Source organism: Pipistrellus kuhlii, unplaced genomic scaffold (assembly GCF_014108245.1).
Source record: "Pipistrellus kuhlii isolate mPipKuh1 unplaced genomic scaffold, mPipKuh1.p scaffold_m20_p_8, whole genome shotgun sequence".
Classification (NCBI taxonomy): Eukaryota; Metazoa; Chordata; class Mammalia; order Chiroptera; family Vespertilionidae; genus Pipistrellus; species Pipistrellus kuhlii.
Genome location: NW_023425584.1, coordinates 2,019,716 through 2,047,584, shown reverse-complemented (window position 1 = coordinate 2,047,584; position 27,869 = coordinate 2,019,716). Strand labels below are relative to the sequence as shown.

At 48.5% G+C, this 27,869-nt stretch overlaps 2 protein-coding genes and 1 long non-coding RNA gene across 4 annotated transcripts in view; 1 reads left to right on the top strand and 2 right to left on the bottom strand.

Annotated features, from left to right (window-relative positions):
* Window positions 1-11: 11 nt before the first annotated feature.
* On the bottom strand, window positions 12-1,661 carry LOC118711500. Its single transcript, XR_006740644.1, has 2 exons — window positions 1,555-1,661; window positions 12-1,273 (listed from the first exon to the last, which is right to left on the bottom strand). It is a non-coding gene; the product is annotated as an uncharacterized LOC118711500 (long non-coding RNA).
* CCZ1 (CCZ1 homolog, vacuolar protein trafficking and biogenesis associated) lies at window positions 1,587-16,040 on the top strand. Of its 2 annotated transcripts, XM_036424624.1 has the most exons (15): window positions 1,587-1,852; window positions 2,766-2,863; window positions 2,957-3,050; window positions 3,317-3,394; window positions 4,040-4,087; window positions 4,655-4,738; window positions 5,729-5,904; window positions 8,433-8,514; window positions 10,088-10,149; window positions 10,784-10,895; window positions 12,067-12,100; window positions 12,685-12,802; window positions 14,086-14,244; window positions 14,493-14,620; window positions 15,706-16,040. In XM_036424624.1, the coding sequence occupies exons 1-15, from the start codon at window positions 1,751-1,753 to the stop codon at window positions 15,759-15,761; spliced, it is 1,431 nt and encodes a 476-aa protein (XP_036280517.1). In that variant the 5' UTR covers window positions 1,587-1,750; the 3' UTR covers window positions 15,762-16,040. The 2 variants fall into 2 exon arrangements, with proteins under 2 accessions (XP_036280517.1, XP_036280519.1); XM_036424626.2 differs by lacking the exon at window positions 14,493-14,620 and having other exon boundaries at window positions 1,655-1,852.
* A 1,701-nt stretch (window positions 16,041-17,741) lies between these two features.
* Window positions 17,742-27,869, bottom strand: part of RSPH10B (radial spoke head 10 homolog B) — a 29,056-nt gene continuing 18,928 nt past the window's right edge. Inside the window, 6 exon segments of the mRNA XM_036424631.2 lie at window positions 17,742-18,010; window positions 19,050-19,245; window positions 22,701-22,794; window positions 24,055-24,198; window positions 25,767-25,880; window positions 27,064-27,171. Coding sequence (XP_036280524.1) covers window positions 17,833-18,010; window positions 19,050-19,245; window positions 22,701-22,794; window positions 24,055-24,198; window positions 25,767-25,880; window positions 27,064-27,171 — 834 coding nt within the window. The 3' untranslated portion in view covers window positions 17,742-17,832.

The following is a 27,869-nucleotide window of genomic DNA, read 5'->3' as shown; positions in this document are numbered from 1 at the left end:
AATTCTTATAGTGAAGTCTTCCAGAGAAGCCTTTACTATTAGTCATTTTACAAACAAGAGATACACACTGGAAAAAGGTTAGGTAATCAGCCCAAGGTCTCACACCTAGTGAGGGATTGAGCTAGGATCAGTGCTCAGGTCTTTCTCATGTCCAAATTCCAACACTGTGCCCCCAAATGTGAAGACCCATTCTGCCAGGTTGGATAAGAAGTCCTGTTTTTAAACTTAATCTGTGACAGACAACTACTGACTCCAAGAAAAAAATTACTAAAAAGGGCTCTTGGTGGCCAATTTGGCCAAATGTAAAATCAGGGCCTAGCAGCCTTGCCAAACAGGGGCCTTTCACACAGGCTACACTTCCGGGAGGGAGCAGCCTGCACTAAACTGCCCGCTGGCCATCTGAGCCAACCCTTCTAAAGGAATTCCTGGAATCCTATTTCAACCAATAGGACTGAGGCTTTTTCCATGCACTGGGAGCTGCACAGCTGTAGTCCCATCAGCATTTTCATTGACCAATCAGGTGCCTCCATTAGGCCAAATCAGGGCAGTGTTTGTTTTATTTTGTTTGTACCAATCAAACTGAGGATGAGGAGTCCTCATTTGCCCAAGGGAGGGAGCACTTCCTGCTCTGGAAGTCAGATTCTCTCTGACTCAGGGAATGGGCTCTCCTTGTCTACCAAAGATTGTGTTTTCCTGCTGGAGCTGTACCAGGGAAGATGGCCGGCTGGGCCAGGCCAGAGTGGATGAGCAGAGTCTGGCTGTCTGGCCAGAGAGGGGCCAGGCTGGACCACTGGGCTGCCTCACACCTGACCTGCCTCACGGCCCTGCTGTTCCTCCCCTGTGCTGTCCGGCATTTGGGCTGCTTTGAATAAATTCTCCTTCCCTGTACCCCACATTGGGGTTTGCTATTGGAGTTGAACGGATGCCAACAACCGCCAGTTGACAGCAGACAATCTAAAGGTGGCTTAAGGTCTTGAGCGTGGCCAAGCAGTCGGCTGCAGTTCAATCGGCTAGAACTCCAAATCCCAGAAGCAGCGAGCCATTCCAAACCGCGCCATAATCCACAGGACTCAAAAGCTGGAGAGGGCGATGCCCTGGGCGCCGAGGCGCGAGGGACGGGATCCCTGGAGGAAGCCGTGGCTTCCCCCGCGTGGGGCGCACACAGGCCGCCGCGGGCAGCGCCTGCAGATCCGCAGTCTTCCTTCGGCGCCAGGGGCGTGGGGTAAAGAGCTAAGTCCGTCGGTTTGGTTTGAACCACGGTCACCTGAGGTCTCTCAAATTGGAATTTAAAAAAAAGAAGAAAAAAAAGAAAGAAAGAAAAAAAGCAAGAAACACCTTATATGCTCGAGGCGAGGCTGTAGATGACGAGGACGGGCCCGTCTCCGGCGGGACGCACGCACGGGTTTCTCTCAGCTCAGGGCGTCTTTGGCGCCTTCGCGCTCCCTCCCACCCCGGACTCTGCTCCGTCCGTTTGGCCTTCAACAAGCGGCCGTCCCCGTGGCCCAGGCCGGAATCCTGGGCGCAGCCCAACCCCAAAAGCCGCCCTGCCCTTACCTCTCACAGAGGAAACGCCCGCCCAGGAACCAACCCTCTCAGGTGCGCCCGAAGGGGACGCCGCGCTGCGGTTTCTACTTCCGGGCCGACTGCGACCACTTCCGGGGCGACCGCCAGGAGGCGGAAGTGCGGTTTCCTGGAGGCGGCCGTCTCGGGACCGGCAGAGGGAGGCTCCCGAGGCGGGGGCCGGGCCGGGATGGCGGCGGCGGCGGCCGGGGCGGCCCAAGAGAAGCAGCTCCCGCCGGCTCTGCTGAGCTTCTTCATCTACAACCCGCGCTTCGGGCCGCGCGAGGGGGAGGTGAGCGGGGCGGGGCGGGGCGCGGGGCGGGCGCGGGGAGCGGCGGGCGCGCCCGGGAGGTGACCCTCGCCCTCCAGCGCCGGGGAGCACCTGCCCCTCCGCCCTCCCCCAGCGGCTCTACCGGGACCGCTAAGTGCCAGGGGCGCCCGGGCCCGGGAGCCGGCGGGGACTGACAGCGCTGGCAGCCTGTCCGGCTCCCGGGTCAGTGCCCGGGCACTGAAGGAAGAAATGTCGGGTGAATCGCTGCACACGAGTTGAGTCTTTTCTCGTTGCTTGGGTCCTGGGGTGGTTAATTGAGTGGTTGAGTGGTTAATCGAGCTGCTGTCTTTGTTCCTGGAAGTCCCCGACCTAGCAGCGCGGGAGAGCGGCGGACCGCAGCCCTGCGAGCTTGCAGGCTGGAAGGAGGGAGGACCCTCGCAAAGATTTCCAAATTACTGAATGCACCAGTTCCAGGAGTTTTGTGTGTGTTGGTGCTTTAGGTGGGGACGGCGGCTTCCTCAAAGGATGTCCGGAGCAGGAAATCATAGTCCTTGTAAAGGCTGTTTAAATGTCCCTGGACCTGCTGGGTTTGGTTCCCGGGGAGGTGTAAGCTTGTGCACGCGCACGCGCACGCGCTTATTTCTTTGGAGCGTCAGTGTATTTATTACAAATGAGCAGGAGGAAAGAACTCCGGAGACGGAGTGTCAGAGAAATTGCCTAGTGCTACTTCACTGCCGTGTGACTTAATGAGTATCACAATTGTCTTTCAGTCTGATGAGCGTTTTGCACATGGAAACTTTAATTTTTTTGCTTTGGGAATGGTTTTTGTTTTGCCTTTAAGCATATATGATGTTGACATCAAACAGCATTTCCAACAGCTAAGATTTTAAAAATGCTTTATGTTAATGTTGTGGTACTGTTTCTTCATACGTAGGAGGAAAACAAAATTTTGTTTTATTATCCAAATGAAGTAGAGAAGAATGAGAAGATTAGAAATGTCGGGCTATGTGAAGCCATTGTACAGTTTACAAGGTAATGCCTTTCAACGAGCTTCTGCAGAGCTCAGCGAGTTCTTACAGCTTACACCGGCGAATTGTCCCCAACACATCCTTCTCGCCTTTGTAGGACCTTCAGTCCATCAAAGCCCGCGAAGTCTTTACACACACAGAAGAACAGGCAGTTCTTCAATGAACCAGAAGAAAATTTCTGGATGGTCATGGTATTTACATGCACAGCACATCTTTTTGAAATTGTAAAGTTATGAGTGACCTTTACTGTTAAGGATTTAGTCCTCTGGCCATAGCATCAAAGTAAAATTGCAATAAGATTGGTTACAAAAAATTCAACTCCTGTTCAGGATTTGTTCTTAGGGTTGTTTTAAGAAGTGTGTTTTTGTTGTGACAGGTTCAGATATTTAAATTTAGGGAAAATTTTTAAAACGTATGGTTGATTCATTGTATAATTTCATTTTATCAAATTGTGTAGGTTGTTCGGAATCCTATCATTGAAAAGCAAAGTAAAGATGGAAAACCAGTTGTTGAATACCAAGAGGAGGAGCTGTTGGTAATGTCATTCTTTTATTTCATGTTTTTAGAAAAACATTTATTCCTAAGTATGCTGGGTGACTTTCTTGGCCAGTTTTAAGCTACATTGCTTTGCAGAAGTTCCTCAGGGCACACAGGTGAGGTTTTATATCTACTGTTTACATTAGTGAAATCTTATGCAAAGGCAGATGTTCCATGTCTTACGCATGCCTTCTACTCATCATCCATGTGTAAATCCCGCCTACAATCAGGCTTCCTGCTTTAAAATTGAACTTATATATTTATTTATTTTTAAATTATTTATTTTATTGATTTCAGAGAGGAAGGAGAGGGAGAAAGAGAGACAGAAACATCAATGATGAGAGAGAATCATTGATAGGCTGCCTCCTGCACGTCCCCTACTGGAGATCAGGCCTGCAACCCAGGCATGTGCCCTTGACTGAAATCGAACCCGGGACCCCTCAGTCCACAGTCTGATGCTCTATCCACTGAGTCACACCAACTAGGGCATGAATTTAAATACCTCTCTTTTCAGCACACAACTATTGTGGGATCAAGTTTATAAACATTTTGTTGCTTTGCCAACAGTCATTGTACCTCTGCCTACCGTGTAATAGAATTTCCTTTCTATTTGAGACGGGTGCTGTGTCTGTGTTGTTTGCAGGACAAGGTTTATAGTTCCGTGCTCCAGCAGTGCTACAGCATGTACAAGGTAAGAGTGACATTCTTTCTGGATTGAATCTAGCCAGTTACCCCCATTGACAGGGGTTGTTTAAAAATAATAGTTAATTCTTTACATTATTGCATGGTGACTGTGAAGCTGGGTGAGGGGAGGAAATTACGGGACCTCTGAAACAGTATTGAGTTTGTACATACATACACTCACTGAGCTCGGAGCACTTCTCCATTCCTGGCCTTGTACTAGGAATGCGTCCTCATTGGTGAACAAGACAGTCCAAGTTCTTGAGGAAAATGCACACTGTCTGGTTTAAGAAATCTGGTGACGATACTTATGTAAAGTTCAAAGTGGGTATGAGCTGAGGTTCAAAACGTGCCCAAAACAATTAGGTGATTTCATTAAAATCACATCACTTAACAGCGTGTTAGTTTTTGGTGACTTCTAACTCCTCCTTTCTCATGAGACTAGATTCTATATTTAAAAGGGACTGGGGAATTAAGTAAGTCAAATTCACGAAGCTAAAAGTAAAAGAAGAACTTGTCATACCGGATGATTGAAGGGCATGGGAAACTGACTTTTTAAAACCTTCTGCACCCTTAGCTTTTTAATGGGACATTCATGAGAGCCATGGAAGATGGAGGTGTCAAGCTCCTAAAAGAAAGATTAGAGAAATTCTTCCATCGGGTAAGTATTTTGAATTTTATTTACAATCTTCGTCGTGTCCAGATAGACCTTTCTATAGAGACAACTTTCTCTCCTACAAAAATCCCAGAACTTGAAAGTGGCAAAGAGCCTAAGATATACTGTGGCAGACCCTGCCCAGTGAGGAAACTCATTAGACTTTCGCGTGAACCTAGTCTCAGTGCTGGTGCACAGCTCCTTTAAGCGTCTTGAGACATGGTTCGGCTTCACCCGTCCTCCTGCATCCATCAGAGAGAGCTTATCAAAAGTGAACTTACTGTACGGCGGGTTGGTTGGTTAGCAAAGTGTAAACACTTCACTGAGTTGAGCACGCTTATGGATTGATTCTGTTCACGTAACGGCCAGAAGTGTTTGGCTGTGACCCAGACTTTATCACAGCAGTGGCAATCAGTGTGATTTTCCCACTGATACGTGAATGTCCCTACGTAGCTGCCATTCTCTTTCACTGCGAATGGAATTTTGCGTATCTCACCCAACCTCAACCCTCAATAACCTATTTTCGAATTATTATATTTTTGTGAATTACTTATTTGTTCTTCACTTCAGTGACCATAACTATTCACTCTCATACCATCTCCTGCTTCCTGCTCTTGTGCCCATCCCTGGCACAACGGCCACGTGCCCCGGAACATGATTTTGATGTAAGACATTAAGTCACTGAGTGTATCCGTGATGTCACAAATGAGGCTGACCCAATTTGAGAAGCACCAATAAAAGGAATTAAATGCTTCAGAGAGAGAAAACACAATACCAAGGAAACATGAATGAGTGTGTTTGAACGTTATACTTTGAAATTGGTACTGATTTCACATCCGGTTACCTGTGATGCACCTGCTGGCTGGCTTGTCTGTATGCTGTTGCCAATGTGTGATTGTGCTGTACCATTAATCAGGGCTAATTATCTTCCGTTGTGAAAGAGGACTACATTCGGTGTACTTATTTATAAACGTTATGCCTTATTTTTTCCTACAGTATTTGCAAACGCTGCATTTGCAGTCATGCGATCTACTCGACATTTTTGGTGGAATCAGCTTCTTCCCGTTGGATAAAATGACTTATTTGAAAATCCAGTCCTTTATTAATAGAATGGAGGAGAGCCTGAGTATAGTCAAATACACTGCCTTTCTCTACAATGACCAACTCATCTGGTACGTACGCCCTGAATGGATTTGGTGTTGGCTGTGATAGGATTAGATATTATTGCTGTTCATGGGAAGATATCAGTTGACTTTTTTTTTTTTTTTTTTTTTTTTTTTTTTTTTAGTCCTCACCAGAGGACATGCTTTTATTGATTTGAGAGAGAGAAAGGAGAGAAACATTGATTGGTCGCCTCTAGTACACGTGGTTGACCCGGGATTGAACCTGCAACCTTTTGGTGTAGGATGACGCTTCAAGTAACTGAGCTGCTCGGCCAGAGCTCAGATGATTTTTTTGTCCAAAGTTTTTGGCTTATTTTTTAGGAGAATTTTCCCCTTACTGAACTGACTGACTTTTCAGGGCTTAATGCTTTTATAAATAAATGCCTTAGGTATGTTGAGTTAATCAGAGCTGACCATGCTCTTTGATCTTGGCTGGATTATGTTATATTCCATATAAGACAATAAGTCTGAGTTCTGGACTAAACTGATCCTAAGTGAGGATTGTGCCTTGGGTGATCACAGCCCTGTTCTTGACAGGGCTTCTACCGACGGAAGTGCCCGAGTTAAATAACTGGGTGCCGTCTCCAGAAGCTGGGTATGCTCTACTGACATGCACAGCCGTGTGTCATGTGCAGAGCACTTGTGGAGGTCTTAGAGCAAAACAACGGAAGCCCATTTAGCAATGACACCAACACAGGACATAGTTACCCTATATAATAAAAGGCTAATATGGCCAAAACCGGTTTGGCTCAGTGGATAGAGCGTCGGCTTGGGGACTGAAAGGTCCTGGGTTCGATTCCGGTCAAGGGCATGTACCTTGGTTGTGGGCATATCCCCAGTAGGGGGTGTGCAAGAGGCAGCTGATCGATGACTCTCTCTCATTGATGTTTCTAACTCTCTATCTCTCTCCCTTCCTCTCTGTACAAAATCAATAAAATATATATTTAAAAAAATAATTTAAAAAAATAAAAAATAAAAGGCTAATATGCAAATCGACCCAACTGCAGAACGACTGGTCGCTATGACGCGGACTGACCACACCGGAACTGCCCCCTGGTGGTCAGTGTGCTCCCACAGGGGAATGCCGCTCAGCCAGATGCTGGCTCACGGCTGGCGAATACAGCGGCAGTGGAGGGAGCCTCTTCCACCTCCACAGCAGTCGGATATCCCCCGAGGGGTCCCAGACTGCGAGAGGGTGCAGGCTGGCTGAGGGACCCCTCCCCAGTGCATGAATGTCGTGCACCGGGCCTCTAGTCTGTAATAATAAAAGTGTAATGTCCTAATTAGAATGGACATCCTTCCAGTCGACCTGCGAGGGAAGCCCGGGGCCTGGGTGCCAGAGGGAAGCTGGTGCTGGCAGCCGGGGAAGGAAGGCCTGCTCTTGCATGAATTTCACGCATCGGGCCCCTAGTAGACCCATAAACCAGAAAGAGCAGTCAGTCTTGACAAAGTAGTAGCATTGCATGCACACAGGTGACTCACTTTGAACGGAAGGAAAGTTCTGTTTTTTAAAGGGGAAAAAATTCCTTGAAATAACTATTTGAGAGACAGAACGCTGTACTTCTAGCCTGAGGGGCTCTTCCTGCGGGTGGAGTCCGGACTCCTTGGGCCGGCAGTGCAGGGTTCTGTTGGCTTCGTGTGGTTGTCTGTCTGTGCTAAGGAAGGAACTCTTGTTTAGTGTTTTAAAAACTTGTATTTTGAGATCATTGAAGATTGCCGTGCAGTTAAAAGAACTTGCCCCCAGAGGTACCATCTGGCATAACTAACAGAGCGTTACTTCATTTGTTTCTGAGGGGAGCGCAGGTAGGGGTGGGGGGCAGATCCTGGATGGAGAGCTGCTTGGTCAGGGCTGGTGGAGACCCTATAACTGGGCACGCCTCTCCGCCCCTCTGCAAGCAGAGGCACCTGCTGGTGTTCTGTGCTCTGAACTGCTGGCTGCAACTTAATTTGTTAAAATGTCCTACCCAGAAAACCAGCACCGAAGGACTTAAGGCCTAGCATTACATCTTAAGTGCAATAATAAAAACAAAGCCCGGGTGCATGGACTGGTCAGCAGTTAAGGAATGTTGCCAGTTCCTTTTATAGGGCGTTTCCACTCCATGCCCTCGGGTCTAGGACAGCCCTGGATGGTGAGAGTATAAAGCACAACACTCAGGCGCTTTAGAAGTTTCCAATAGCCGAGATAAGATAAAAAGAAACTGGTTATGTTAATCACAATGTTATATATTGTAGCCCAATACAGCTGAGCAAAAGAACATGCCACTGCATGGCCAGAAGCTGAGCCACGCGACAGCTCCCACCTGAAGGGGAGCATTGTGGTCACTAATGCTCCCCAGAGTCCTGCGGAACTCGCCGGAGAATCTGGTCCTGGGCTGACTTCCAATGGCCCAGGCAGTGCGTGGCCTTCAGCAGGGCCCAGGGCCGGACGCAGGCGTGACATTCCCTCTGCAGCCTCCCAGTCAAGGAGGCTCTCGATCTTCTGTGGGAGAGATGAGCTTTCGCGTGGAGCCGCGTCTGACAGTGCTTCTCTGTTTCAGGAGTGGATTGGAACAAGATGACATGAGAATTTTATACAAATACCTCACCACATCCCTCTTTCCAAGGCATATCGAACCCGAGGTACGATTGGGTGCTAATGTCTCTCTGTAGATAGGTGGGGAGGTAGGTATGTGCATGTTTGCATGTATGTGTGTACACATGCACATGTGGCTAGGGCAGCTTCGATATCTATTTTACATCATCGATGTGATATGTGGTGAGACCTTTTTACCTGTATTTCACTTAACACAGGGAGCCACATGTGTCAGCTCTTCTCATTTTGTTACACACAAAGGCAACAGCAAAGGCGTGTTTTTAAAGGAGCAGTTCACTGAATAGAGGGAGAACCGGTGTTTAGGTTGGGTTCTGGGAATTGGGAAAATGTCAGGACCTTTGACAGATCAGTGGTTACCCATCGTCTTTTCATCTCCAGCATGTGATCTGATTTGGAGTAGATGTCACACAGCCTTCCCACTCTGGTACTTACTCTCCCGACCTCCTGCGCAGAACTGAGATAACTGCGCGGCTCTCCCAGCGTCCTTTTGTAGCTTTAATTGTACTGGGAGTGAAAGTGTTCCTAGCCCATAAAAGCTTCCTCTCGGCCCAGGAGCGTGTGTACGCTGGTTCTCTCTCTCCCTCTCCCCCTCCCTCCCTCTCCCTGATTTTTAAAGCCATGGCTTAGAACAAGAAAAATGTCTTTGATAAGAAGCTGAGAGCAAGTTTTTGAGAAGGACCTGGCCCTGCGCTTAGTTCCTCTCTAGGCAATCTGAGTAGATTGATTGACTGTATTTGAATGTGTGCTGTAGGCCAGACACCCAGCAAGCACGCATCTCCTGACAACAATCCTCACATTATTTTTTATTTTATTTTATTTTTTAAATATATTTTATTGATTTTTTACAGAGAGGAAGGGAGAGAGAGAGAGAGTTAGAAACGTCGATGAGAGAGAAACATCGACCAGCTGCCTCTTGCACACCCCCTATCGGGGATGTGCCCGCAACCAACGTACATGCCCCTGACTGGAATCGAACCCTTTCAGTCCGCAGACCGACGCTCTACCACTGAGCCAAACCGGTTTCGGCTCTCACATCATTTTTTAGAAGAGTAACAAGGGGTTTAGCTAGTATGACTGTTGGGTTGGGGGTGTTTTTTATTTATTTTCTATGCGTATTGAAATAGTACATCCTTAGCAAAGGAAACTAGGAACGTGCTATAAATACAAGTCGAGGAGGAGGCATGATGCCCTGGCGGAAGGCAGGGGCCTGGGTTTGAGTCTGGTGTGCACTGGTGACTGTCGGTGGACTTCAGTTGCCACATCTAGAAAATAGGAAGAGAGTGTTCCCACAGGGGAGACAAGGTGAAGTGGAGTAATTGATGTCATTGCTAGGATGCACTGACTGAGTGGGAGATTTCGGTCATTGCTCTAAAAGCACTAAATTGGGATGTGGAATTTAGGCGCAGGGAAGTTACGTTGTGACGGTTCTGGTTAAAGTGAGTTCTCTGTGTCTGTGAGCCTCCTCTTTTCTGGGTGGAAGGAGTGGGGAAATTGATGTAGAGAAGTGGCACAGAGCCAGCTGGTAGATGAATACTGCTTTTCAAAGCTGTGAAAGGAGACAACCTAATAAGTCATTTCTCAACACCCATTTGTTCGCAGTTGGCAGGAAGGGATTCTCCCATCAGGGCAGAAATGCCAGGAAATCTTCAGCACTATGGAAGGTAGGACTCTGTTCTTCAGTGTGCGGTATTGGGAGTTTGTCATCTTCCTTGGTAAAGATAAAATCATGAACCCATAATTACCTTTGTGCTGCTTTGTGATAACTAGAGGCCCAGTGCACAGATTCATGCACCTGTGGGGGTCCCTCTGCCTGGCTTGCACCCTCGGGGGATGTCAGATAGCTGGTTTCATCCCGATCCCCACAGGCCCGATCCAGACAGGAGGGAGCCCAATTCTGTGCATTGAGCATCTGTCCCCTGGTGGTCAGTGCACATCATAGCAACTAGTCAACCATTCGGTCACTTAGGCTTTTATATATATTGATAGATGATCAACAAAGGAATTCTCTTGTTTCCAGTGAATTAAGACCATTACTTTTTTGTATTCTGATTTGGTGTTTTGTAAATAGTATCTAGTTTCCCCAAAAACTGGCTGCATATTAAGTAGAATGTACTCCATATATACAGGGTGGGCAAGGTAGACTTACAGTTGTTCATATGGAAACTAATGCAAAAATAAATAAGAATGAACTCAGTGTTTTGCATGCTCACAATGTAGACCTACTGTTACCCACCCTGTATATTCCTGTTTATACTTTTCCTAGTTTAATCAAGTCATCTCTTGCTTGCTTCTCAGATTTCTGACTGGACCCTTGAACCTTAATGATCCAGAAGCAAAATGCAGATTCCCCAAAATCTTTGTAAATACCGATGACACTTACGAAGCCCTCCATCTCATCGTTTATAAGGTAACAGCTGTTTTCTCTACAGTGTCCAGGTTAACACCAAAGTAACTCTCCTGTGTGTGTCCACGGGTACGTGTGCAAACCTCTTACATGTTCTCAGAACATGAACGTTACTGTGACACTCAACATGGGTGCCCTCCTGGAATAGTGCCTTCCTTTCCAGCTCCTGGGAAGGCTTTTCCTTACTTGTGAGAGGGTAACTGTCCAAGGCCTGGCGTCCTGTGTGCTGGTTGGACACCCCCGGCACAGGCCTGCCCACACTTGCCTGAGTACTGCCCTTGTGCAGTTTACAGATGCGGACTTGCTCATTCTGTAGGCATAGTCTCAGTTCTTCCTTAATCTCATCTAGTGCTCATTCCATATCCAGATTTCTCCAGTTGGCCAGAAAACACCTTTCTAAAGGTGATCTGTCCAGTCAGGAGTCCAGCCAGGTTGCTCCATGCCGGGGTCTTTCTCCAGCATCTAGAAGGTTCGGGAATCTGGAGAAGGTGCTGCGCGTAAATTAATAAAGAGACTAGAAATATAAATTTGTAATCCATGGGGGAGCCAGAGGTAGCTTCTCCTATCTCTGGACTCAGGGCTTTTTTATTCCCACATTTTGCCCTATAGCAAAGTAGATATACATATCAAAGGTAAGGTTGAGTATACAGTAGGCATTGTCAGATTGGGGGAACTGCCTTGGCTGTTCAGGTGTTTGGCCAGCAGGAGGCAATAACTTGCAGATTAAAATGCCCTCAGCTCTCTGGCAACAAGCAATCACGTATGTAAATTCAGGTTTGGGGGAATGCCTTCGGCCCTTCCAGTAGGCAGTAATATATATCTTCAGCCCTGCTGAAGCCTCAGGGTTCCATCAACCTTTTGATGAAACTTCTTGCGTTTAGGTCACAGGCGTCCTCAAACTTTTTAAAGTGGGGGCCAGATCACGGTCCCTCAGAGAGCTGGAGGGCCGGACTATATGAACTACTAATTCCTGCTGTAACACCTCGGCTGCGCTCACTGCCCAAAAAACCTGGCGGGCCGGATCAGACTCCTCTGCGGGCCGCATGTGGCCCGAGGGCCGTAGTTTGAAGACCCCTGGTTTAGGACATGCTGGAATGAGCCTCCAGCAGCTGCTCCGCTCTGCAGCCTTCCCTCTGTCCCGCCTTGTAACCTCGGCTGTGTTTTCTCCTCCCAGGCCATGAGCGCAGCTGTGTGCTTCATGATTGACGGTAGGTACACAGTGTGTCTGACGCCAGCCTCAGACAGGCCTTGTCTGTCTGCAGTTCGCTGTGTTCTGTCCCTGAACGGTAAACATGCCATAAGCAGCATCGAGGGAAGTCGAGTCCTCGTTTTCCCTTTGTCAGCAGCAGGACCTGGGCTCTCTGTGCCCCTGGCTGTGGGAGGGAACAGAGGCACCTGTCTAGGGGGCTTTGCCAATTAAATGAGGTCACATTTGAAGAGTCCCGGACGTGGCCCATCCGTGCTGTGTAATGTTGTTAAATATTCGACCTTCTTTGGTTGACTTGGGGTGGACAGCCCATTTACCACCCACAGCATATGTTAACGTCAGCATTCTCAGTGAGCCAGGTCTTTGCTTTTGTTGTTTTTTTCCATCTTAAATACAATTTTGATTCTTCTGTTTCTCTTCTATTGGGGGTAGGGGGTTGTAGGGAGATCTGATCATTTAATTGCTTCATCCCCCAGATCCATAGTTCAGTAAAGATATTATAGCAAAATTGTTAAGACAGTAAAGTGGACAGTGACCTTTTCACCCCAGAACACGGTCACTCACTGCTTTCTGCCTTCCCTGCAGCCTCCGTGCAGCCCACGCTGGACTTCTGCCGGAGACTGGACAGCATCGTGGGGCCCCAGCTCACGGTGCTGGCATCGGACATCTGTGAGCAGTTTAACGTCAACAAGAGAGTGTCTGGGTTAGTACTTCACTGTGTGCTTCCTTCCCAGCGTGCAGCGGGGCTTGGGAGAGGGAGGGAGGTTTTCCTCAAGCAAACGGACAGTATTCATTCGCGTTCCCTCTGCTCCAGAGAGCCGCAGAGAGCCGCCCAGTCCTGACCGAAAGGCCTGTGGGGAGCTGCTCCCGAGTTCTGCCCACGCCGATGGTTGGGCGGGCTCTGTCCTGGTTGAGTGTATGGGCTGAGGCGTGCCAGCTGTGCCCGTGGGCTTGGCCTGTGAGAGCCCACCCACACCCCACATCCCACTCGACCAGCCCAATGGAGGAAAAAACCCTGTGTGAGGGTTAACAACAACAATTCTGCTTTTATAAGAATTCTCTTTTCATTTTCCCGGAAACTAAGCTCTCACATGCCTTCTTTGCCTGGATGTACAGTATTACAGTAATAACCCACTCGTCCAGAGCCCGGACGTAAGCAGAGGCCCTGAGCCCTCAGAGGCAGGGCCGCTCAGCTGCCAGCCAGGCCCCAGACTGAGTGAGTGAGGGCACAGTGAGGGAGGGCAGGAGGCCCTGCATCTAGTGGCCCAGCTGTCTGGTGGGACCCTGAGAAGCCACAGGCCCTGACCTGGGGGCAGTGGGGTAGCACCCACTCATTTACAGCAATTGAAGCTGCATCGTCCTTCATCAGAAAGGCTGATCTCCACTCAGGAGGGTGCAGTGCTGCTGGTTACCAGTAGTGAGCTTCAGTTCTATGGCAGATTGACACACGAACACACGTGTTCCCAGTTCAGTGGGATAAAGGAGATGTTACTCTCCTAACAGGCCAGCAGACTTCTGCAAAGGGCCGAACAATAAGTACGTTGGATTTCATGGCTGTGTAGGTTACACCCCCTCAATGGCTGTTTGTGTGAAAGCAGCCACAGGCATTATATTAAGAAGTGTGGCCGTGTTCCAGTAAAACTTTATTTAGAAAAACAGGGCCAGGAGATACATGGTCTGTATTCATTTAGTTTGCCTTTATTTTTTATTTTATTTATTATTTTAAGTGATTGCCATTTATAAGACATTATACTTTTATTGAGAAAAATCATAAAACGGTTTAGGTATTTTTATTTTTTAAACAATACACTTCAGCCCTCTGGAAAATTCCATCAGATTGGATGCCTCACAGATAGCACGAACCAATGAGGAGCTGTCACACCTTCATGGAGATCCGCCTGGCAGGCCCCGCCATTGGGAGTCGGCCGCACGGATCCGAGTTTGGAGGACCTTTCAGAATGCTGACAGTTCCTGCTGTCCTCACAGGTCTGAGAAGGAGCCCCAGTTTAAGTTCATCTACTTCAACCACATGAACTTGGCAGAGAAAAGTACGATCCACATGAGGAAAACGCCCAGCGTGTCGCTGACGTCTGTTCACCCGGATCTGATGAAGATTCTGGGCGACATCAATAGTGACTTCACCAGGTAATCTGACTGCCGCTCCGGCGAGGTGCCCCTGCCGATCAGCAGAGACGCTGAGGGAATCGTCCTCACAACCCAGTGACCACGGCCCCTCAGAGGCCCGCAGCCTCCGGGCTTCCAGACCCACCGTTAAGCCCAAAGCCACGGGACTCCCCGAACTTCTCAGACCCTGAGAGTTCCCGTTGTGCGTAGCTCCTCGCAGCCTGCCTGTGTGTAATAAACCACTGCCTTTCGCACCTCTTGTCTTGCAGGGTGGACGAAGACGAGGAGATCATCGTGAAAGCCATGAGTGACTATTGGGTTGTTGGGAAAAAGTCTGACCAGCGGGAGCTCTATGTTATTTTGAATCAAAAAAATGCAAACCTGATTGAAGTAAATGGTAAATAGGTTTTGGTATCTGAGCAACTTTTAATGCTTCTGGTATTTAAACACCACTGTCTTCATTGTACTGAGACACGTGCGCAATAGAACAGCATGACTGTTGAGGTTTCAGGCAGATGCCTCCGTTGCTTGGAGGAGACCTGTATCTTAGTTCCTCAAGAAAGCATGTGAAAAGCTTGCCTGTGTCACGGCAAACTTGACAGTGGCCAAAGGAAAACTATTTTTATGCCAAAGGAGACAATCCCATGGCTTCCCATCCTGTGGCTGAACCAGGCCTTATTTCCGGTGGGGAGAATACACGCTTCACAGCAGAGCAGCCAGGCTCATGAAGCCGCTGACGGCCACTCTGTGCGGGAGCAGTAACGCTGAGGCCAGTCTGTGCTCCCGCTCCAGCCAGAGCGGTCCTCCGCACGCTGTCTTCTCAGCAACTGCTTTGACTGACCCTGGCGGTTGTGCTGGCCAGGACGCAAGGGTGTGTCCCTTCCCTGCACCCAACCCCATGGCGGCTCTGCGGGAGACCAGAGCAGGGAGTGGACAGTGGGGATGCACCCAAGTGCCTGCCACCTGTAAGCAGAGTTAGGTGTGCGTTTCTCTCTGCGGGTATCTCCGAGGGCATATTCCATTTCTCCCTTCTGTCACACACATGCATAGTGTGTGCGTTAGAAACCACAGGGAGGCCGTGCTCAGCATGAGAGGGGGGCCGTGGGAGCACCTGGTCCGCAGGTCACGCTGCAGCAGGAGTTTCCTGCTTGCATCCGAGTTTTCAAGGTTTTAGAAGTTGTGCCCCTGAGGCCCTCACCGGGGGTGTCTCGGGCCTTCTGGGTGCTGGGTTTGAGCTTTCTCGGGCCGAAGAATCAGTGTTTCTCTGGTAAATAGCACTGAGGTCTCCTGGCATATTGGGCTTTTTCTTTCTCGTAGTTTATTGACATTTCTTGCCTCGGCTTCTTAGAAATCAGATCAACATTAAGGCAGATAATTACTTATTCCCAACTTTATTCTAGAAGAATGAAGGTACTAATGTGTGTCATATACCCTCCGAGTGAAAAGCTCTCCCTCACTCACTGCTTTCTGTCCTCCCCGCAGAAGAGGTCAAGAAACTCTGCGCCACGCAGTTCAACAACATCTTCTTCCTGGATTGACCGGTAACGGCTCGCAGAAGCATCTCTTAAAAAGCATTCGGCAAGCATTCTGTTTACACTGCAGGTTATTGGTCATATTACTGACTGGATTAATGACAATAGTAAAGCAATACTTGCTCTGAAGAATCAAATTTCTACTCAGTCTGATGATCCTCTGGAGTTTTTAGATTTTAAATATTTATGTGGAATTAGCCAACGACATTGTATCATTCCATTCTTTGGACATTATGTGAATATTTTACTGGAAAATAAGATTAATAAATTGTTAAAGTTTTTAAACTCCCGGTTTTGCGTTGATTCTCTCTCCTGTTGCCTGTGTGTGGACCACACTGGCCGCTGGGCCCCTGGCCCTTCCTGGGGCTACGCCAGCAGCTGGAGCGGAGCGGAGTTGGGGTCCCTAGACCTGAGTGGTGAACTAAGTCCTTTGCCCAAAGTAATCACCAGCCGTGGTGTTTATCCTGAGTTACTGATGTGGTTTTTGACCTCATGTCATACTAAGCTTAGTGGAAGTGCCCCAGGATGGCCTAAACATAAAGCGTTTTTGTCTGGTAGAACTCACTCCCAGACACTCTGCAAGCAGCCTCACAGCTGGGACGGAGCTGGCTGGGTTTTATTTTAAAACCTGCCCTTCAGTGGCCTGGTCCCCCCGAGTCGGGGTGAAAACAAGCCAGGCATGGTCTAGAAACACTGGGCCCACCCAGCCCCCACGGGTTCAGTTCCCATCCAACTTGCATGCTCCTGTGAGGGAGGGAGGAGATGGGAGAAACTCCTCATCCATTTGTAGCATTTTTGTTGTCTTGCATAAAGCAGTTTCCACTGTGATTTCCTCTCCATCAAGGCATGCTTTGTGTTTATTGCTGACTTGCTAATTGCAGTCCCGTGAGATCCGGTCTCTGAGGGGTCTTTTGAAACTGTTGCACTTTTCAACCAAAAATGCAGCCAGTGTTTTTTCTCTGTTGCATGCTGGCGTCTAACTCTGTTAGTTCAAAGGGTTTCGTGTAGGTACTGTAATTGTCTGCGTCCTAATTGTCTGCGTCCTTCCTCAGTGTTGCTCTTCCTGGTCTGTTTGCAAGGCTAGCTGGGGAGATGCATGGGAGTACTGCAACTTTTTGGTTGTTGGTCCTTTTAATTACTTTTATCTGTATTATGCTGATATTTGCTTTAAATTCTATTTTGTCGACCTTGAATAATGCTTGCTTTCTAATCATCTTGATTAGATTTTCCGGGTGCATTTTTCCTACTTTTATCTTTTCTAGATGGCTTTAAAGATGTTTTCCCTTGTAAAAAGGAACACTGAAGTGCTGTTTGTATTTTTCACCCAACCTGAGGACTTCCGGGGCTGGGCGGGGAAGAGGCGGGGTTAGCCTGTTACATTGGTGACTGGTATCTTGGCACTTCTCCCTCCATCTTTTGTTTTCTGTTTCCATCTGTTTTCTTTGTTGTTTTCCTTTTCCCCAAGATTTATGTTGGATGATAGTTTCCTTCCTTCTGCCAGTTTGGAAGCTAGAAATTTTCTTTTCATGCTTTTGGTGGAGGGTCTTAAATTTTAAAACAGATTATTAGCTCTGACATTTCCTAACAGAGCCTCAGAGTATTCACTTCGCCGCCAACTGCACCCCCGATCCTGACCCTGCTGTTTGGCCTTGGGTCACGCAGTGGAAGGAGCCCCGTCGGAGGCAGCCAGGTGAGAGGACAGGTGGGCTATGGACACGGGGCAGTGACAAGGGGCAAAGGAGCTGTTTTGGGAGGGGCAGCCTGAAGAAAGGCTCCAATGATTTCATCTACTCCCCATTGATATGTGATTGGTTTTATCAAAGTCTAAACATAATCCCCAATCATGTGGAATACACACTCATTTGCTACCCACTCCCATGTGTTTTCAGGGTGCAGGCATTTGGTGGCCCAGCCTTAGCAAAGCCAGGAACAGCGAACGGGCATGGCATGGCATGCGAGCACAGGAAGACGGGGAGGGGAGAAGAACACCGCTTTATTAGCCAGGAGGGCATTCTGGGCTCGGGCTCTGACCTGGCACATCCGGGCTCCCGGGGCTCCTTCACCAATGCGCTCGCCTCTATCTCTTCCTCTTCTTGCTGACGATGGTCTTGGACAGGCCCAGCACCGGGTCTTCCTTGGGGAGGGCCAGCATTAAGTGCAGGGACGTGACGTCCATCGGCTCCTTGATCACATTGATGTCCACCACGCCGTCCTGTCTTTTGACCTTTTCCTCTTTCAAGCCCAACACCATGAGCCTAACGCCGGACACAAACAGAAGGAGACAGTTATTTTCTTTGTCATTTCAAAACCAAGTGTGTTTTTTTAAAGCAACTTTCTCAATGTGATTTTTTTAATACACTTTTATTGATTTCAGAGAGGAAGGGAGAGAGAGAGATAGAAACATCAATGATGAGAGAGTATCATTGATCAGCTGCCTCCTGCACGCCCCCTACTGGGGATCGAGCCCGGAACCTAAGCATGTGCCCTTGACCAGAATCAAACCCAGGACCTTCTAGTCTACAGTCCAATGCTCTATCCATTGAGCCAAACCATCTAGGGCCCCAAACCAGTGTTTATGCTGCATGCGGAGTAAAGCTGACCAGAATTTGCTGAAATAAAGTGACACCATCTCTAGACCAGATCTACAGCGCTTTGTGAACCACACTTCTCTTAGCAACTAGCAGCCAGGAGTAGCCTTGGAAAGCCTCCTGAGTCGTCGTGCTTACGTCCCGTTTCCTGCTTTCTCCCACAGACCCACCGGCTTGAGGTGCAGCCCACAGAAAGCAGGTTTTTAGACCCTGGCCCGACATGTGTGCACAGAACAGCCTGGACGGGCTCCGGGCAGGTAAGGTGCAGCCCTCCCGGGCCGGGTGCCGGGTATCGTTTTACGTGCTTTACGCACATTAGCTCGCGTCCTCCTCACCGCAGCTTGCAGGTGGGGAAACTGAGGCACACAAGTGGCTGACCTTGCCCAAGGTCACCCAGGTGTTAAACGGCAGGCCTGGGACTTGAACCCGAGCAGTCTAGATCTGTGGTCTGACTCAGCGACTCTGTCACATTGCCTCCGGGTGTGAGCCTTACAACACAGACGTCACCACCACTTTAGACAACAGGAGAGAACAGGGAGCCCCCAGGCAGGGTTCTTCCGGGGAGTCACAGGCCCGGGTGCCCAAGAGGACAGACGCCACCACTCTGTCCCCTTCCTCCCTCTCCCCCACCCCCAGCCCCGAGGACGTCGTGTGGCTCCGGGCAGCTCAGGAGACGGAGGAGAGGGGCCGAGAGGGTTCTAGGTACCTGGCTTCCAGCTCGTCGTTTTCCGTCTTCCTCACTTTGGCCATGGCTGCGTACTGTAGCTTGTCTTCCTTTACTTTCTCCTTGAGAGTTTCCTCATGTCTATATGCTTGGAAGAGCGTGTCCACAAAAAAGATGTACAGGCAGTTCATCCACATGTTGATGTTTTCGAATTGCTCATCCTTGCCTTTTTTTCTCTCTGGAAGAAAGCGCAGTGCCAGTGAGCGGCCGGACCATGGCGCAGCGACCGTGGGGCCCGTGCTCCTCGGGCTCCGTGGGGGGGAGCTGCAGGGGCTGCGCAGGCGCCCAGAGTGGGGCGTCAGGAGGTCCCCCAGGCTCCTGGCACCTGTGCCGTTTTTCTAAACAGCCTAAGTGGGTTTTGTTGTTACTTTTAATTAAAATTTCAGAAAATGTATTAACATTGCCTGTGTTTCAGGAAAAGGAAAGCCACGTGGCATTTGTGTACATTGTCTTAAAGGCAGTTTTCATTAAGAAAATAAAAGGATTTTAAACTCTGAATTGGATAAGAAATACTATTCTATGAGAGAGAGGGAGAGAGACAGAGATGTAGAAGTATCGATGATAGAGAAATATCATTGATAGAGAAACATCATTGATCAGCTGCCTCCTGCATGCCTCCTACTAGGGATGGAGCCCACAACCCAGACATGTGCCCTGATGGGGAATGAACTGGTGATTTCTTGGTTCATGGTTCAGTGCTTAACCACTGAGCAATACTGGCTAGGCATAGTAATATTCTTTTTAAAAAATATTTACTTCTATTGACTTTAGAGAGGAAGGTAGGGGAAGAGATAGAAATATCGATGATGATTTTTTAAAAAGGAAAAAGAAAACCACCACCACCAAAAAAAAAAGGAAGCATCGATGATGAGAGAGCATCATTCATCAGCTGCTTCCTGCACGCCCCACACTGGGGATCCAGCCCACAACCTGGACATGTGCCCTGACCAGGAATCGAACCATGACCTGGTTCATAGGTCGATGCTCAACCACTGAGCAACACTGGCCGGATGCGCTTTTCTTTGTCTGACTTATTCACAGTTTTTTGGTCATGATTATTCAGGTTTCCTATGTTTTCTTAAGTTGACTTTTGTTATTAATGTTCTCTTCCTAGCCAGGATGTGTGTATTTACACTTTTATTCTGGCTGAACTGGTTGAACATGTCCATTTTCCTTTCAATTAAAGAACCAGCTCTCAGAAAGGCCAGTGTTGCCGAAACCGGTGTGGCTCAGTGGATAAAGCATCAGCCTGCGGACTGAGAGGTCTCGGGTTCAATTCCGGTCAAGGCATGTACCTTGGTTGGGGGCACATCCCCAGTGTCGGGGTGTGTGTGTATGTGTGTGTGTGTGTGTGGTGGTGGTGCAGAAGGCAGCTGATTGATGTTTCTCTCTCTCATTGATGTTTCTATCAATAATTCTCTATCCTTCTCTCTTCCTCTCTGTAAAAAATCAATAAAATATACTTTTAAAAATCATAAAAACCAGTACCAACAAAGACCACAATGTAATTGAGGATCCAAATAGACATGCTCCTAAGAGGACGTACCTACAGCCAATGTGAGAAACTGTTCCCCGTCGCTGATCACCGGGGAATGCCAGACAGACCCCAGGGAGAGTCCCCTCACGCATGTCCGAATGGCCCCCCTAAAGACCAGGGAGAGCGGGCTGGGAACCGTGTCACTAATGGGAGCAAAGTCCCTGCCCATCATACCAGGAACTTCCTGGCTGGTTTATGGAAAAGGGTATGGTAGTTCCTTAAAATGTTACAAATAGAACTATGACCTTATGACCCAGCAATTCCACTTCTGGGAATATAGCCAAAGAAAACAGAAACAACATAGAAGAGATAGCTGCTTCCCGTTATTGACAGGAAAACAGCCCACGTGTTCATGAACAGGTGACTGGGTTAAGAAGTTGTGGAACAGCCCTGGCTGGTTTGGCTCAATGGGTGAGTGTCAGCCTGTGGACTGGGGGTCCTGGGTTGGATTCTGGTCAAAGGCACATACTCGATCCTCAGTGGGGGGGTGTGCAGGAGGCAGCCCATCGATGATTCTCATCAGTGATGTTTCTCTCTCTCTATCCTTCTCCCTTCCTCTCTGGAATCAATAATATATATATATATATATATATATATATATATATATATATATATATATATATATTTTAATGTTGTGGAACAATATAGAGTGGAATTTGATTCAGCCCAAAACATGGAGGAAATCGTGCCATTTGCAACAACATGGATGGACCTCCAGGGTTTATGCTAAGAGAAATGAGTCAAAGACAAACACTGTAAGACCTGTTATATGTAGGATCTTCACAACATAAAAACGCAGAAACAAACAGGTTTGTGGTTACTGGAGGGGGTGGGAGGACTGGAGGAAGGTTGTCAGGAAGCACAAACTTCTTCCACTTACTTACAAAGATAAACTAGGAGCCCTGCACACGAATCCATGTGCCAGTAGCTCTCTGTGGGGTCTGGCTGCTCCGTACCCGCTGCCCAGAGGCTCTCTGTGGCCCAAAGGTCCATCGTGGCTAGGCGTGAACGCTTGCCTCGTCGCCGCGGCGATGAAGCAGGCATTCCACCAGGCCGCTCACGCTGCCTGCTCTCAGCGGCACCTCCTCCCCTTCCCCCTAACCCCAAGACTGGGACTGGGGGACTCTGGCAGGGCTAAGACTGAGTGCCACCATCTTTGTGATGGAGTGATGGTTAATTTGCATATTACCCTTTTATTAGATAGGAAGATAAGCACAGGGATGTAACATACATGATGATGCTAGTTCAGCACTGTTTGTTGTATACGAAAGTTAAGAGTGTAAATCCGCCAAAACCGGTTTGGCTCTTTGGTAGAGCATCGGTTTGTGGACTGAAAGGTCCCAGGTTCGATTTCGGTCAAGGGCATGTACATTGGTTGGGGGTGTGCAAGAGGCAGCTGGTCGATGTTTCTCTCTCATCGATGTTTCTAGCTCTCTATCCCTCTCCCTTCCTCTTTGTAAGAAAAATCAATAAAATATATATATTTTTTTTTTTAAAAAGTGTAAGTCCTAGTGGTTCTCATCATAAGAAGAATGGTGTGCAATAGATATTTATTAAATGTATTGAGGTAATCATTTCATGACATATGTAAGTCAAATCATCATGTTGTATAACTTAAACTTACACAGTACTACAGATCAATTATGTCTCAATGGAAAAAATACCAAAAACAAACCTGAAACTCATAAGATCATGCCCTACAAGGAACTCTCTGAAGCTGGAGGCAGAATTGGAAGTAGCAGTACCAGCCTAATTATATACATAATTTTTTAATTTAAAAAAATTCTAAGCCCTAACCGGTTTTGCTCAGTGGACAGAGTGTCGGCCTATGGACTGAAGGGTCCTCGGTTTCATTCCGGTCGGGGGCATGGACCTTGGTTGCGGGCACATCCCCGGTGGGAGATATGCAGGGGGCAGCTGATCAATGTTTCTCATCAATGTTTCTGACTCTCAATTCCTCTCCCGTTCTCTCTGTAAAAATTCAATAAAATAAATTTTAAAAAATTTAAGATGGTTGTACATTTTTTCATAAATTTTTAAAATCATGTTTAAGCAACAGTTTGCCAAAATTAAAGTTATATAATTAAGATACTCACCACTTTGAGGTAATAAAAAGGTAAGCCCTTTTCCTGCAGGTTTCACAGTCACTTTGGAAATTCTATCATCACTTAGTGACTTCCTGAACCTGGGCTTTTATGGAAAATAAAATAAAATTATAAAGCAGAATATTATTTCCGCATCATCATGTACTAAAACTAGTTTACTACATTATAAATAATTAGAAATTGTTAAGGAGGCCGTTCTCTTTAAGCTAAGTAGCAGTTATGGTATTGATTGGTAGGCTCCCCCCAAGAAACCAGGGATTGAGGAAATATTATGCACAGGTAATACTACTTAGATTCATATATTAGGGGCTTTAGTTCCCACACATATGCTACCTACACCCACATTTCGGTCTCCAGCTAGATCTCCCCCTTGAACTCCCCGCTTGTATATATATCCTGTATATCAGGTAGCTGTGCTACTTGCTCACCACTTGGATGGCATGTGTCCTGATATGTCCAAACCCAGCCCCTTAATTTCGCCCCCATCTCATCGACCCCCTCCCCCGGGCCAGACCCCCCTCCCCCCTTTGTGATCAATGGAGACTATTCTTCCAGTCCTTCCAGACCCCAGATCCTGGGGTCACCTTGGCCTTCTCTCTCTCCACACCACAGCCTTTCAAGTCCCTTTTCATTCCAGGAGTTTCCTCACTGGTGTGTCAGCGAAGCCATCATGAGCCTGCTGAGCCCTCTGCTGGGGCTGGCATCTCCCTCCCCACATCAGACACTCACACCCCGGGGCTGGCCCACCGCCTCCCCCGGGTCTCCCCTCACTGGACGCGGTTCGCCCACAACCTGAGTGAGTATGCTCCCGCCTCAGGCCTCTGCACAGAACAGTCTCCCCCAGGACCACACGGGTGTACTTCACTTCCTTTGGGTATGTCACTGTTACTCAGCAGAAGGCCCCCTGCCTGCCCCCTCACTCCCATCGGCAGCCTGCCTTGCTCTCGCTTCTGCTCAGTGAGTGTCTACACAGCGCTGGGTTGGGGCCAGTCTGGACTCAGACTGCCGGCATACTGCCCCCAGCTCCTCGCCTTACTGGATCCGGGCCTGGGCCAGCTCCGTGCCCTTTCTGTGCCGCAGCGCCTGCCCAGGGAGAATAGCACCTGGCACGAGCTAATGCCCGGGAAGCACTGGCACCTGGGAAGCACCCGTGGGTGTCCGCCGCTCCTGTGTTCACCTGGCATCATCCCCTCCCCTGCCCGCACTAGGAGGTACGGTCCCTGGGAGGACGGGCCTCGAGTTCACGGCCAGCTCCCAGCTCAGACGAGCGCTCGGCACCGTAGGCATGTAACGTGCTTAAGCTCCGCCCAGGCGCCGGCTTCTCGGGTGTGCTGGAGACACAAACCTCTGTCGTCTGGATTTTGCCCAAATCGAGGAAGAGCGCTAACTTGTTTGTAGACATGGTGCTGTTCAAATGCAGGTCAGATTCCTGGCTCGTGACTGCGCTCAGGCTTCTGTCCTGATGTGGGAGTAAGGACAGCCATCAGTACTGGCTTCCACGGGGACAGGCATACACACACATGCACGTAGAGGGCACTCGTGGGTAAATGTCAGCATGTCTACACGTGTGAAACCACCTCAGTCAGAACAGTGGACATATCATCACCCCTGAGAGTTTCCTGTGCCCTGGGGGACCCCTTTCCCCATCCTCAGCAACCACCGATATGCTGTCACTACAGACTACTTTGCACTTTCTAGAATTTTCTACACAATAGTATCTACACAGCATTTTTGTCTGGCTTCTTCCACCTAGCACACTTATTTTGATTCATGCATGTTGATGTTGATTCATGCATGCATGTTGTCGTGTGATGTGTTTCATTGCTGGCTCATATACCCTGTTGTATGAACGCATATGATTTGCTTATCTTAATGGGCAATGGGAATGCCACGCTGACAGCCTGAGTGAAGCTGATGGGATGGTGTCTGAGGATGATCCCTAGGCCAGAATGTTCAGACTCAGTTACTGGCATCCACAGCGATGCCATCCATACAAGCATGGATTAATTTTTTAAGAGATATTCTTATTGATTTCAGAGAGAGAGAGGGAGAGAGAGAGAAAAATCAATGATGAGAGAGAATCATTGATCGGCTGTCTCCTACATATCCCACACTGGGGATCGAGCCCGCAACCCAGGCATGTGCCCTGCCCAGGAATCGAACAATGATCCCCCTGATTCATAGGTCAACACTCAGCCACTGAGCTACACCGGCCGGGCAAGCATAGATGAATGTAAGGCATTCATTCATTCCCCCAGAGCAGAGCCCAGCCCCGGATTGCAGCCTGGAGAAGCTGTCAGTCACCCTTCCCCTGGAGGAGGCATACCGGGCCATAGGGGTGAACCTGAGGTGAGAAGTTAAACTGGCACACGAGGAGCCCAAAGCACAGCCCAGGGCCTCGCGGTGAGCGAGAGGCTCTCCTTAGACAACAGGAGGAGGCTCCTGGGTGACCAGCTCTGAAGAGTTCTGTAACTGTGGGGCTCCCCTGGCCCCCAAACCTCTCCCTTGTGGCCCCAAATGAATGGCTCAGAAATCCTTCAAGCCCATAACCCGAAATGCCCACATTTTTCTCTATTTGCCTCAGCATCGGGTCCTTCAGTGATTTCTGCCACTGCCCCGCTCCACTGCAGCCTGACAGGGAAGCCTGCCTGGGTCCAGCCCTGGGAGCAGGCCCCGTCCTCAGGGACCCATTCAGCACCGTGTGCACACTCAGGAGCTGTCCCTTAGCACCTGGGCTCTGGGACAGGCTCTCCCCCAAGAAACAAACAAACAAACAAACAAACAAACAAAAAACACTAGGTCACGTAACAAGCCTCTCAGGAGTTCTAAGACTCGTGGCCGTGTTTGCGGGAGCTCTGGGAGTCGGCTTCCTGGGGTGTGACCCGGAAACCCATTTCCCTAACTTAAAGAAGGAAATCATGTGAAAAGAAGTCTTAAGTGGTTTCCCGAAGGGTAACAGAAGCCCGGGATAGTTTTGAGGGTGGTTTACCCACTCCTTGCTCCAAATTCTAATAAGTTACTTGCTACCTTGCTTGTTGCCATGTGAGTGATCCCAACTCTGTTTGCAGGGAAGTCATCATGGAGGATACTTAAGTAGGACTTGCTCATTTGGTCAGTAACAGAGAAGGTTGCGAAGCTTAGGAGAGCTTCGAAGAATTCCAGGAAAACGAGCTGGAACAGAAGAAATCACAGAGTCTCATTCATCCTGACACCCCTGGAGGTGGGTCAGCGCTCACCACGGCTCTAGAGACCACCGCCGCCTCCTCAGAGCTTAGGGTGCTGGGTGTACACACGGCTGCAATCAAACCAGCAGCATTGAAAGGCCTGTTCTGTTCTATCATTACATTTGTAAGCCGCTTCTCTACTTTGATTAAAATATTTTGTAATAGCTAACTGAGGACAGTCATTTTTTTAAATATATATATATATATATATATTAAATATATTTTTTTATTGATTTTGTACAGAGAGGAAGGGAGAGAGATAGAGAGCTAGAAACATCGATGAGAGAGAGTCATCGATCAGCTGCCTCTTGCACACCCCCTACCGAGGATATGCCCGCAACCAAGGTATATGCCCTTGACCGGAATCGAACCCGGGACCTCTCAGTCCCCAAGCTGACGATCTATCCATTGAGCCAAATCGGTTTCGGCGAGGACAGTCATTTTCAAGTGTTTCCTTTTTTCTGAAGTAAGAGTGGCACCCAGAAGCCAGGTGTCGAGTGTGTTACCCACTCAGCAGCTGTCCTGTCCCCTTGCCCGAACCCCCAATTCACTGCAGAATGCGTGCATCTGGGGCTGGCTGGTTTGGACTTTGTCGGGCTGCCGGTCCTGAGCCCAGGGCCTTTTGAGTCTGAGCTGGACAGGCCCCTAATTTGACCGGAGGCTCCAGGCCTGGCTTCCAGGGAAGACCCAAAACTTGGTTCTTCCACAGTCGCTCAGCTCCAGCTGCCCAGTCTGACAGTCTGCTGAGACCACCCAAAGATGGGTCCAGCTGGTAAAATGAGACATTTGCCCGCTGCAAGAAATGCTAACCATTAAAGACACATAGCTCACTCAATGGAGGGGGAGACCAGTCAGCATCTTTGAATGTATGCTATGTATGCCACAGAACACATACATGGATTAAATTGCTAAATAAATCATCCATGCAATAGCAGGCAGTTTTATATTCTTTTGACTTTGTTAATTGTTTCCTGACATCTGAAGTATTCGTTTCAATCTTAATCTCTACTTTTCTAATACAATCAAGGGTACACACACTTATAGTTTTCAATCAAATCTTGGTTCTAGTATCTAAGGCAAAACCAACAGCCTGAATGGGATCTCTACCACTGAGCCACCTCACAACAGACCTCAAGTTCCAGGTTGCTGTCAATTCCATCACACACGAAAGGATTGTCTTCCGCTATGATCTCCACAAATTTGGTTGATGTTAATTCTTTATTTATCATTTTAAATTCCTATAAAAGAAACAACCAATCAAACCACAAGGGACTATAATTGCAAACAGCTATATGTTTTTTACGTCCATTTATGTCAGTACAACACTGTAAGAAAACATACCAGAAATGGAGATCTTGAAAACTGATCATTTTGTCAAGCATTTGGGATTAACACTGGTAGTTACCTCTTCTAAACCAATCCTTCTAAAGTAACAGTACAGGTTTTTTTAAGGGGCATAAACACAGGACAGAGAATGGGAAAGTGGGTAATCCAGATGTGAGATAGCAACCCATCTGTACGTGGGGACTGTGGACGGCAGACTCCAGAGCAGAGGAACGGGAGCTCAGGGAGGCTGGAGGCAAGGCAGGTCCCCTGTGGGGACTCCAGAGGGAGAGGCACCTCTGAGGGCCACACAGCAGGTAGGGCTGACCAGGAAGACTCCCTGGAGGTTGAGGGGAACACCCTTTCCACCTCTAAGCTGAAGAGAAGAGGCTTGTTCTCAGACACTGAACCAGAGAACATCTGGCCTGGAAAACACATGGTTCCCTAGTTGCCATGATGCTGAAACTGGACACCTGGGAGGCTCCTCCCTCCTCATCGACCCTCCCCCTCCACTTCAACCCTAACCCTAACCCTCCCCTCCACCCTAACCCTAACCCTAACCATAACCATAACCCTTTCCTCCATTCTAACCCTAACCCTAACCCTCCCCTCC